Source organism: Saccopteryx leptura, chromosome 4 (assembly GCF_036850995.1).
Source record: "Saccopteryx leptura isolate mSacLep1 chromosome 4, mSacLep1_pri_phased_curated, whole genome shotgun sequence".
NCBI lineage: Eukaryota > Metazoa > Chordata > Mammalia > Chiroptera > Emballonuridae > Saccopteryx > Saccopteryx leptura.
In genome coordinates, this window is record NC_089506.1 from 33,065,030 (window position 1) to 33,077,405 (window position 12,376).

General features: G+C 38.8%; 1 protein-coding gene across 2 annotated transcripts in view; it reads right to left on the minus strand.

The window, feature by feature from the left end:
• The window catches only part of KAT6A (lysine acetyltransferase 6A), a 135,277-nt gene that overhangs the window by 10,466 nt on the left and 112,435 nt on the right, over positions 1-12,376 (minus strand). For both annotated transcript variants that reach the window (XM_066380409.1, XM_066380408.1), the window contains exons 10-15: positions 10,339-10,480; positions 7,880-8,041; positions 6,386-6,479; positions 4,648-4,879; positions 3,786-3,987; positions 447-1,049 (exon numbers count right to left, since the gene is read on the minus strand). In XM_066380409.1, coding sequence (XP_066236506.1) covers positions 447-1,049; positions 3,786-3,987; positions 4,648-4,879; positions 6,386-6,479; positions 7,880-8,041; positions 10,339-10,480 — 1,435 coding nt within the window. The remainder of the gene's footprint in view (positions 1-446; positions 1,050-3,785; positions 3,988-4,647; positions 4,880-6,385; positions 6,480-7,879; positions 8,042-10,338; positions 10,481-12,376) is intronic.

A 12,376-nucleotide genomic window follows, 5' to 3' on the forward strand; every position in this document is an offset into this window, starting at 1 on the left:
CAGATAGAAGGGACATCAGAGTGCAGGGAATCCTGTACCACGCACGACTATATGAATGGCTCACTCCAAGCACCCGATACACATTCATTTCCATGGAACTGTGTAATCCTTTCCTCTCCTTTTCTAATATAAACATTTCTAATCTGTACACACTTTTAAAATGTTTTTAAAATCTCTAAAATTCATGATTTAAACATCCAACCAGCAAGCTGAAAAACAGCCCACCAGTCCTTAAATAAGTTCATGACTTCTAAGCTAATTTCCATGAACCAAAGAAGTCATATACACACTTCAAATATTCACTAGAAACAATATATTGAGGCTTAAAGTTGAAAAAATAACACAGTAAGAATTTCTGTATTTATCCTTTCAGAACTCGAGGACAGAATTGTATACAATGAGCTGCAATTGGAGGAAGAAAAGAATATATCAGGGTAATGCCTTACCTTTCGCTTCAATGTGGGCTTTGTAAGAATTGGCGGAGAGTTGGACCGAGGACTTTCTGGCTCCTCTTCCTCCTCACTGCTCTCACTGAAGCCCCTGAGGACAGTCCTGTCACCATCACTATAGCGACGGAGCAGTCTACCATTGCCTTCTGGTAACCTGCACTTCAGAGCCTCAGGGCCTTTCTTTAGCTGTCCCCGCCACAGCTCAACCCCTTCACTCAGTCTTCTTTTGGGAATATCCGGCTTCCCATCCTGGCTTGGCTGCTCCTGAGAGGCTGCCAACTGTTCCTCACTTTCAGGGTATTGTTCTTGGGAGGTTTCTGATTTTTCCTCACATTCTCCGTATTGTTCCTGAGGAGTTAATGACTCTTCCAAGAGCAGTTTAGAATCTTTATTACCAAACCGTTCCTGGGTTTTTTTGTTCTTCCTCCCCCAGCGGCCTTTCCGAGATGACTGATTATTCGCAGGAAGACTATCACGGGGAAGGACTTGTTTGTTCAAACGTGTAGAACTGACTGGTGCCATAACTTCTGGTTTCTTTTCACTTTCTATTGAAGAATAAGAATCGTGTTCTTTGTTTTCCCGAGATGCAGGCTTTCCCACCTGATTTTAGAAAATAAAATCATGGTGGTTAGTTTTTCATTCTTACTTAGTTATATATCCTATTCTGATCTTTTAAATACTAAGATAAGGCCCTGGCCGGTTGGCTCAGCGGTAGAGTGTCGGCCTAGCGTGCGGAGGACCCGGGTTCGATTCCTGGCCAGGGCACATAGGAGAAGCGCCCATTTGCTTCTCCACCCCTCCGCCGCGCTTTCCTCTCTGTCTCTCTCTTCCCCTCCCGCAGCCAAGGCTCCATTGGAGCAAAGATGGCCCGGGCGCTGGGGATGGCTCTGTGGCCTCTGCCTCAGGCGCTAGAGTGGCTCTGGTCGCAATATGGCGACGCCCAGGATGGGCAGAGCATCGCCCCCTGGGGGGCAGAGCATCGCCCCTGGTGGGCGTGCCGGGTGGATCCTGGTCGGGCGCATGCGGGAGTCTGTCTGACTGTCTCTCCCTGTTTCCAGCTTCAGAAAAATGAAAAAAAACAAACAAACAATACTAAGATAACAGCTTTAAAAAAGAAATTATTATTTAATAATTAAAAAATATATCTTGTGTGTCAGACACTATTTTATATGCTTTATAGGTAATAAGCTTCACAACAATTGTATAAAATATAAATATATGCTCCGTTTACAGATTAGGTAACTAAGACACAAAAAGTTTAAGTAACTTGCCCCAGGTCATGAAACAGCAAATAAATAAGTTGGGATATAAACTGAGGCAGTCTGACCCAATAAAAATCAAAATTCTGTCTAAAAGCCAGTGCTCTCAGACACCATGCAATACTATCTTCAATAAATAAAGTATTATTGTTCTTACAAATACATGTTTTGTTTTGTTTTTTATTAAGTGAGAGGCAGGGAGGCAGAGAGACAGACTCCTGCATGCGCCCCAACTGGGATCCACCCGGCAAGCCCCCTGGGGATGATGCTCTGCCCATCTGGGGCTGCTGCTCCATTGCTTAGCAACTGAACTATTTAAAGCACTTTGAGGTGAGGCCATGGAGTCATTCTCAGAACCCTGGGCCAACTTTGCTGAAACCAATCGAGTTATGACTGTGGGAGGAAAAGAAAAAGAGACAGAGAGAGAGAGAGACAGAGAAGGGGGGGAGAGATAGAGAAGCAATGGTAGCTTCTCCTGTGTGCCCTGACTGAATCAAACCCAGGACTTCCACATGCTGGCCAACATTCTACCACTGAGCCAACAGGCCAGAGCCTGTTCTTATAAATGTTAAACGAGATAGTTTATGAAATTTCTCAGAAATAAAATTGTATAAACAGAGCGAAGACGGGCTCTGGTGCAAAAGCAAGGAAAAGGAAGTATTGGGGGAAAAAATGAAAGAAAATTTCTATAATTATTTTGATTTTTATTCTGTAAACTTAACTTCATTTTAAAAATTAAATTGTATCAAACAGAGGCCTAAAATTATTTATTAAAAAAGAACATAGAGGTCCTGGCCGGTTGGCTCAGCGGTAGAGCGTCAGCCTGGCGTGCGGGGGACCCGGGTTCGATATACGGCCAGGGCACATAGGAGAAGCGCCCATTTACTTCTCCATCCCCCACCCCCTCCTTCCTCTCTGTCTCTCTCTTCCCCTCCCTCAGCCAAGGCTCCATTGGAGCAAAGATGGCCCGGGCGCTGCACCAGGCGCTAGAGTGGCTCTGGTCGTGGCAGAGCGACGCCCCCGAGGGGCAGAGCATCGCCCCTGGTGGGCAGAGCATCGCCCCTGGTGGGCGTACCGGGTGGATCCCGGTCGGGCGCATGCGGGAGTCTGTCTGACTGTCTCTCCCCATTTCCAGCTTCAGAAAACAAACAAACAAACAAAAAAAAAGAACATAGAGTTTTAAAGGACAAAAGACCTGCTTTTAAAAAAAATAAACGTACGTATCACAAGAAGAAAAATATTAAAAACTATAGTCTCTCTCTTTAATGGCTAAAGACACCTGTGTACCTACTGAATATTCAGTGCTCTCTTAGAAAACACATGTTTACATTATTCCATAATGTTGTAAGGAAAATGTAACTTCATTTCATTTCTTTTTTAATTCAGTGAGAGGCAGGGAAGCAGAGAGACAGACTCTGGCATGTGCCCTCACCAGGATCCACCCAGAAAGCCCACTAGAGAAAGATGCTCTGCCCATCTGGGGCATTGCTCTGTTGCTCAGCAACGAGCTCTTCTTAGCACCTGAGGTGAGGCCATGGAGCCAACCTCAGTGCCCAGGGCCAACTCATTCCAATCGAGCCATGGCTGCAGGAAGAAAAGAGAGAGAGAGAAGAAGTAGAGAAGCAGATTGGCATCTCTCCTGTGTGCCCTGGCTTGGAATCAAACCTGGACATCCACAAGCCAGGCCGACACTCCACCACTGAGCTAACCAGTCAGGGCCTATTTCACTTTTTAACAACCGTTAGATTTGGATTCAATTCAGATTCTTCAATTACTATATAGCTTAAAATTAAACTGCTTATTGGAATTCTGGTAAGAAATATTTAGTCATAAGTAACACATAACAAATTTGAAGGTCTCCTAATGATCCAAAGCTTAAAAATATACAAATTAAGTAAATAAAACCCAGGTTTCCTAAAATTTCTATCATTAAAATAAACTCTGAAATTCTGATGTAAATTTATTATATTGGTTTAAAGTAATATCTATATCTATATATATCTCAATCACAGATACGAAAACCAAAAATATATCCTCTGTTATCAAAAAGAGAGATTACTCAAGTCCTTACACTTGCCTCTAATTCTCTTTCCTGGCATGGTGGCTCTTCATTTTCTCCTTCCTCAGCCTCCTCTTCTTCCTCCTCTGAGACAACAGAATTGGAGACTATGACAGGAGTCCAACGCAAACATTCAGGATCTACATCTACAGGTCGCAAATTCAGCTGAAGCTTTGCCATATGATCCTGAATAAGTTTTTCTCGGCGGATAATCACAAATCTGGAACCAAAGAAAAGTTTATAGCAATCAACAAGGTATAAGGAGTACCTAACAATGAATATGGAGCTATACTCTCCAGAACAACCTGGAGATGATGATAAATACTTCAAAACAGCAAACCTGGAAAGCTGAAATACAGAAATATGCCATTACATGAGACAGCTAAGATATATAAAGTTCAACAACAGAAAATGATAGTTATTTTAACCATTCATTGTCTCAGACTTGCCAACTCTGGAATTTCTGATACTTCCTCAACTCTTATCTCCTACTTTACATATTTCTACCTCAAATGCCTCCTTTCTTTGTGACCTGTTACCAACCACTCTAGATAAGGATGAGCTCTTCCTTTGACCTAGATTTCATCATATATGTGGAAATAAACCATGGGTATCATTTATTTGACATTGTTTCTTGGGCTGAAGAAGTTCCTAATACCAGAAAATAAGATTTAGAAGCTTAGGTTTAAAAATTAGGAGGAAGGTCAAAAAAAGTTTTGAAAAATATGGTCAAGGGTATCAAATATCATAGAAAGGAAAATGGTATCTGAGGATCACCAAGTGTACTATTTATATTAATTTATCTTCTTCCATCAATAATTTAGCTGCCTGAACCAAAAACTTCCACCTAATGATCCTTCAAAAAAGATGTAATACTCACTGGTCACTACGGAAGTCCAGCATTCGTAGGTGGTGGAGTGTGGAAGTAATATCTTGAGGGCAGATTCCAGTCAACTTACTTAACTTCTTAATGCTAATTTGCTTGTCATTTTGGTGATAAAGGCACTCCAATATTACACTTTTCCAATAAGCCATATAGGAAAGACGACCTAGATCAGATAATGGTTTCTCTGGAGACCCTGCTTGGCCTTCACGCTTTGATAACAGATAACCTAAAGAAACCCCAAAATAACAGATATGTCAGAGAGCCCAAAGAAAATGGGCTAATTCACCAAAATAACAATCCCCTCTTCCACAATCTAAGTATTGTAGGAAATAATAATTACAAAGGTAAATTCCCTCAAGAAAAAATAAAAAGCAAAATTACTTGAAAATCAATTTGCAGGAAGACTACATAAGCTATATGCGCTGAAAATTAGGTATTACTTTGTCTATAGTTAATGTAAATAATATTATTAAAATATTCAAACTCTTAAAAATCAGGACTTCATACTGATAGGCTACATTAGTAAGATTAAGGAAATAATGTTTCCTATTCAATGTACTATAGTAGAGAACTACCCTCGTATGTTTTATTTGGACCACTAGATGGCAACAGCTATATCTGAACTGAAAAACACAAAAGAATGGAAAAAAGAAAAAAGAAAAAAGAAAAAAAAAACACAAAAGAATGTCTCAGTGTTAATGTAATCTTATTAAGACGGTGGTTCTTCTGTGAGTGAATTAGATAATAATTTACTTCAATCAAGCTCTCCTCACTAAGTTTTCTTTTTTTAAATTGATTTGTAGAGACAAAGGAAGAGACAGAGACAAAGAAACATCAATTTGTTGTTCCACTTATTCATGCAATCATTGGTTGCTTCTTGTACGTGCCCTGACCGGGGCTTGAACCCACAACCTCAGCATGTTGGGATGACACTGTAACCAACGGAAAAACCTGGCCAGGGTACCAAGAATTAACTTCTTAACACTGGCGATATAATTATCTGATATTTAGAAGGACTGCCTTCAAAATCCTTAATTTAAACCACTATTTCTGAACCTATTTTTAAAATATTTTTAGCCAGTATCTGAGAAAATATTCCCTCAAATATCACTATTTTATATACAATATAAAATTTATTGCAAACATACATTTACTTTCTAAGCAAGATTATAGATGTATAAAATAAAATTTAAGTTCCTCAAGAATCTTTTTAGAACCACTGGATTTCAATATTTAACTGTGATTAAATTTCTATATTTAACTCAGATTAAGTTATTTATTGTATCTGTAATTTAAAAATTTTTAAAGGTGCATCATATATTTTTAACCACTAGGCTGAGAGCCTATAACTAAAAAATGATGTATGCACTTTGGGTAACAAAAATAGAACAGGTGAAAAAAAGAATAGGGCAGGTGTGGTACCACTTTACTAATAGTAATTTAAGTAGTTATACAATGTTTTTAGTATTGCTGTAAGAATTACTACATAAAACTAAGTTCCACTGTAATTTAACAGTTGCAAATTAAAGGTATTTTCTATTGTATAGAAGTTGATATTAATATTAGCTATTTAAAAATATTTAATGTCCAACCAAAAGAAAAAAAATTCATGACTTTAAGTTTTAAAGTTCTATACAGCAGTATGACAATCAATAAATCATCCACAGATCTCACACACACACATCCCCCCTTCATAGGAAGAGACAATGAGAAATTTTATGATAATCCTTACTGAAATCGATGAGAAACCTGCCATAGCCCTTACGCTGGTATTGGGGAAGAATCATTATACAGGAAACATTGTATTTCTGTTGGCAGTGCTTTTCCTGGTGGAGAAAACAGAAGCCAAGTTTTAAAACAACAGTCTGGTACAACTGAATAGTAATGCTAATTATTAAGAAACAAAGACTAACAGTCAAAATCACAGCCCTAGTCCTTTGGGAATAACAATACACATCAAGAAAAAATACTCCACTGGGAGTCATTGCCATTACCCACAAAGCAACTGTCCCAAGAGAATAAAATTATAAAACAATGTCATCTAACACCATCTGCAACTCAAAAACAGTATGACAGTGCCTAAGGTGAGCAAAGGAATCTGAGTCCCAATCAAATTTGCAAAGCAACAAATTATGAATCAACGTGGCCCTCTAGAAGTGAGATTCACCATCAACCATTTCAGTTTATTTTATGTCTTCCTCTGGCGCTACATAAGGGCAGTCCCACCTCCCTATAAGCCAGGGGTCCCCAAACTACGGCCCCGGGCCGTATGCGGTCCCCTGAGGCCATTTATCCGGCCCCCACCGCACTTCCAGAAGGGGCACCTCTTTCACTGGTGGTCAGTGAGAGGAGCATAGTTCCCATTGAAATACTGGTCAGTTTGTTCATTTAAATTTACTTGTTCTTTATTTTAAATATTGTTATTTGTTCCCATTTTGTTTTTTTACTTGAAAATAAAGTATGTGCAGTGTGCATAGGGATTTGTTCATAGCTTTTTTATAGTCTGGCCCTCCAACGGTCTGAGGGACAGTGAACTGGCCCCCTGTGTAAAAAGTTTGGGGACCCCTGCTATAAGCTGTACCTAACATTACAAAAAATAGACCCAACATGCTGGATACAAATATATTTTTATAAACCAGGGAGCATATATTAAATTATATTTAACAATTTAAACAGCCTACTAACAGAATGCTTCCTACTTAACTATTTTACGCACTCAGATTTTACCTTGGGCTTGCTCAAATAAAAGGATGTCTTTCATGTTGTTTGATTACTAAAGAAAATTTTTTTTCTCCCCAACAGAGTGAAAGATTAAAGGAAGGAGAAAAATATCCTGTAATAAAAATGGCTTCTTATTCTTATTTCTATGCCTAAAATTCAAATTAGAAAGAGAAGATGTAAACTTAGAAAGAACTTAAACAGGTAATGACTGTGTTTATTTCACAAGTTCTATCTATTATCATCATGGGAACAGAAGTAATTTAAAAACATTTTCTCTTGAGTATAACCAGCAGTTCATATTCCAAGGAGATTATATACAGTCTGTTCAATGTAACTAGGCACCTTCAAGCACTTGGTATGTTTCTAAATGTTCCTGTTTTCCTTTCCAAAAAGCTAGATGGCATCCAGAAGGTTCTGTACCCTGTAATGTCTTCTAGTGAAAACCAGTAAAGACTGTTTCAGATTTATATATTAATTCAAACAAATTTTAAGCTGATATACTTACTTTAGAAAAGTAGCCAACAAGGTGGCAGCCCTTGACATCATTCTGTGTTAGTACATAAAAAAGAAATGGCTCCACATCATAATAGAGTGTTTTGTGGTCAAGAAACAACTTTGCCAAGAGACACAGATTCTGACAATAAATGGTACTCACATTCCCATCAACCTAGAGGGGAAAAATAGGACAAAATGGTCAGCGAATTGTCTTTTTAGTTCCAGAATAATACATGTTAGTTACAAGCACCTCGAGTATCTATAATCCAGCCTAAGAGAACCTGTCAGTGATCAGAATACACTGGAACTGGGAAGCTATCCCTTGAAAAGACAGAATTACAGTACCCGTTGTTTTAAGACAACTAACAATGTATATAAAACACCATATGTATTCAACAAAGCATGAATAGCTAGATAAGGTGGTGACGGCCATCTTAAAAATCACACTTTTTTTTTTATAACACAATTGATTGTAATACTCCTGCAAATGACAAGCTGATCTGATTCCTTCTTAAGAAGCATTTAATGTAACAGAAGACCTAAATGCAACTCCTTCTAAAATACATATGGAAATAAAACAAGGTAGAACTATAATCCAATCTGTGCCAGCAGCCAGAAGCAATGTAGTCTGACTGCCATGATCAGATTTATCCTCAAATAAAACTTATTGAGAGACTTAACTATTATCAAAAACACCAAACAAGTTCCCTGGCAACCTGGCAAATGATCTATTTCTTGGACTCGTGTTGACCAAGATCAAGAGCACTAAGAAACATTGCTCCTGACACCCTGTGTTCTTGGGAGTTGCCGGAGCTTGCTCTTTTATGAAAATGCCAATGGATGCCTACATTAGACACCCAAGCATTTCAAGACTAAAATCTCTTCTTTTTTTTTTTTTTTTTTTTTTTTTAGATGAGAGGAGGGGAGATAGGCAGACTCTCACATGTACCTCAAAGAGGATCCACCCCACAACTCAGGCTGATGCTCAAGTACCAAGCTATTTTCAGTGCCTGAGGCCAACACACTGGGACCAACTGAGCTATCCTCGGCACCTGGAGTCATGCTCCAACCAATCGAGCCACTGGCTACAGGAGAAGAAAAGGGAGAAGAGAGAGAGAGAGAGTGGGAGGGGGAGAAGCAGACGGTTGCTTCACCTGTGTGTCCTGACCGGGAATTGAACCCGGGATGTCCATATGCCAGGCTGACACTCAAGACTAAAACCTCTTTAACAATTTTAGTAATTAAATAAAACTTCTTTAAAAATATACACAAAGGCCCTGGCCGGTTGGCTCAGTGGTAGAGTGTCGGCCTGGCGTGCAGGAGTCCCAGGTTCAGATTCCCGGCCAGGACACACAGGAGAATCGCCCATCTGCTTCTCCACCCCTCCCCCTCTCCTTCCTCTCTGTCTCTCTCTTCCCCTCCCGCAGCCAAGGCTCCAATGGAGCAAAGTTGGCCCGGGCACTGAGGATGGCTCCATGGCCTCTGCCTCAGGCCCTAGAATGGCTCTGGTTGCAACAGATCAATGCCCCAGATGGGCGGAGCATCGCCCCAGGCATGCCGGGTGGATCCCGGTCGGGCGCATGTGGGAGTCTGTCTGACTGCCTCCCCATTTCCAACTTCAGAAAAATACAAAAAAAAAAAAAAATACACACTAATATATGCTTAAGTTGAGAAATAATTTTTTCTTGGGTATTCTAAAATAATACTGTATACCATGCCTTTCCCCCTCCTCCAAGGCGAAATACTTCTCTATTCCTCAACAAAAATAAAGTCTGAGGAAAGATCAAGAAAATGAGAGATAGTAGATCCTAAGAATGTGAAATTCCATCATCTCTCCAGTAATGTAAATTCTGGTAATTAATGGAACCAAGTGAGCACATGGCAGGTACTCAAAACTTGGCAATCAAACCACAGAACTGAGGATCAAGAAATTCAGTATCACTAACAACACAGAAGAATCACAAACATAACATAAATCATATCATGATGAAGTCAAGAAAATATTTACTACCACTATTAAAATATACCTCTACAAAATATTCCTCTAAAGAGAACAGAAATCTTTTCAATTGTTTAATTGAAAAGATTCTACAGTTCACAGATTCTAAGATAAAGTTTAATCACGTCTGAACATACGTAAAATCGGTTGGCATTTTATAATCAACTGAGTCTTACAAATCATTACCAGAACTTTTTCCTTTTCAGTGGTATATATAAAATAATAAGATATATTATAATTGATCATTAATTTAATGAAACAATAATTTATTCTGTGATCAAGCTTGTGAACTTGGTGCCATTTGTCTTGGCCTAATTCTGCTTCTCATATAGCAGAATTATTTGATTTAATAGAGAGTGAACTACAATAAATAACATTTCCAAAAAAAAAAAAATCAAGCCACACAATTAGATACAATACAGGTGGCATAATATATGAAATAGATAGAACATATTAAACATCTACTTTACCTCAAAGACAGATATATTATTCTTTCTGTAAATCTCATTGGCAGGAGGATGGAACCAACCACACTTCTTCATGTGCTGTTGTAGAATAGTTCTACTTTTCATATATTTTAGACAGAATTCACAAAGATACAACTTAGGTAGCCTATAAAAAGTAATTATAAAAAAAAGACAGGGCTTTATATTTTATAAGACTTTAAACTTTCACAACAATTCTTTTGACTCATTACCACACAGTAAAAAGGTAGACAATGTATCATTAACCCCATTAATGAAATAAAAAAAAGAAAAAGACTAAAGATAAAACTAATTTGGATAACAGTATCCAACTAATTGAAGGCAGGAGAGCAAGGGTGAGAAATCAAGACATCTAATTCCAGGTTCTTCCTTTCAGATTAATAATACTTAGCAGTTTTTTAAAGTTACCCCTTTAACAAGATACCAAAAAATATCACATTCTCTCCTCCTCAATTATCTCCAATAAGGAGAAAATAAAGTCTACCTACAGAACATACCATTAAGTGAAGATTTTGTCAAGCTATATATCCTTTATTCCTTTATTTGATCACTCATTCATTAATATCAGAAAAATAAACATCTGTTGAATATTTACTGTGTGTCAGGCCCTGCGCTAGGTATACTACATATAGAGTGCTGAATGAAATGTAGTAGTTATAAAAGCAGATTTTGTATACCTTTTTAAGTATAAAATTATAACATTCAATATGTTTTTTCAAGTTAGAACATACTATAGTGCCTCCTTCCTTCTACCCCTGAAATTCTGGTTCTCCCTCTGGTTAAATATCACATTAGCTGGACCAGTGGTGGCACAGTGGATAGAGTGTTGACCTGGGACTGGAAAGAGCATCGACCTGGGGCACTGAGGTCCCAGGCTCGAAACCCCAAGGTCACCAGCTTGAGCAGAAGCTCATCTGGCTTGTCAGCTTGAGCACAGGGTCCCAGGCTGGAGCACGGGATCACTGACATGATTCCATGGTCACTGGCTTGAGGTATCACTGGCTTGGACTGAGCCCCCCCCCCCTCAGTCAAGGCATGCATAAGCAATCAATGAACAACTAAAGTGATGCAAATAGCCTGACCAGGCGGTGGCGCAGTGGATAGAGCATAGAACTGGGATGTGGAGGACCCAGGTTCGAGACCCTGAGGTCGCCAACTTCAGCATGGGCTCATCTGGTTTGAGCAAGGCTCAGCAGCTTGAGACCAAGGTTGCTGACTCGAGCAAGGGGTCACTTGGTCTGCTGTAGTGCCCCCGCCCCCGGTCAAGGCACATATGAGAAATCAATCAATGAACAACTAAGGAACTGCAATGAAGAATTGATGTTTCTTATCTCCCTCCCTTCCTGGCTCTCTGTCCCTCTCTCTGACTCGCTCTGTCTCTGCCACAATAAATAAATAAATAAATAAATAAATAAATAAATAAATAAATAAAGTGATGCAAGTATAAGTTGATAATTCTCATCTCTCCCTTCCTATCTGTCTCTCTCTCTCCCTCTCTGCCCCTCTAAAAACATACGTCACATTAAATTCTGCAACTCAAAAGTCTATTTACTCAAGTAAAAAGTTCAAATTATTCTTCCAGATGTTCTGTTACTTCTTTACACTATTCAACAGTCTTGCTATTTTAGCAGTAGTTTAATGTTATCCTGTCAAGTTTAACCTTCTTCTTTATAATGTCCCTTTAATGAGGAGCTAGGCAATCAAGTTAAGTGATCAGATTGGTTCATAAAGTAATTGAAGGAACATAACCTAAATTGAAACTGATCAGCTTTTATACCTATTTTAGTCTGAATCCAGAAGACTACATGGCTCTTCTATTATAAAATACACATCTCATGTAACTCCTGCATCCTGAATTGTGTCCAGAACTAGCTATGCCTTGATAATCTGAAATCTGATATTGTCATTTTGCATATGCAAAATATTGAATGGCATGATAACAAAAACTATAATCCATATAAATTACTGTATCTTCTCTCATATATATAAGCATGGAGGCTTTCACAGTTACCAGGGGTGGGGA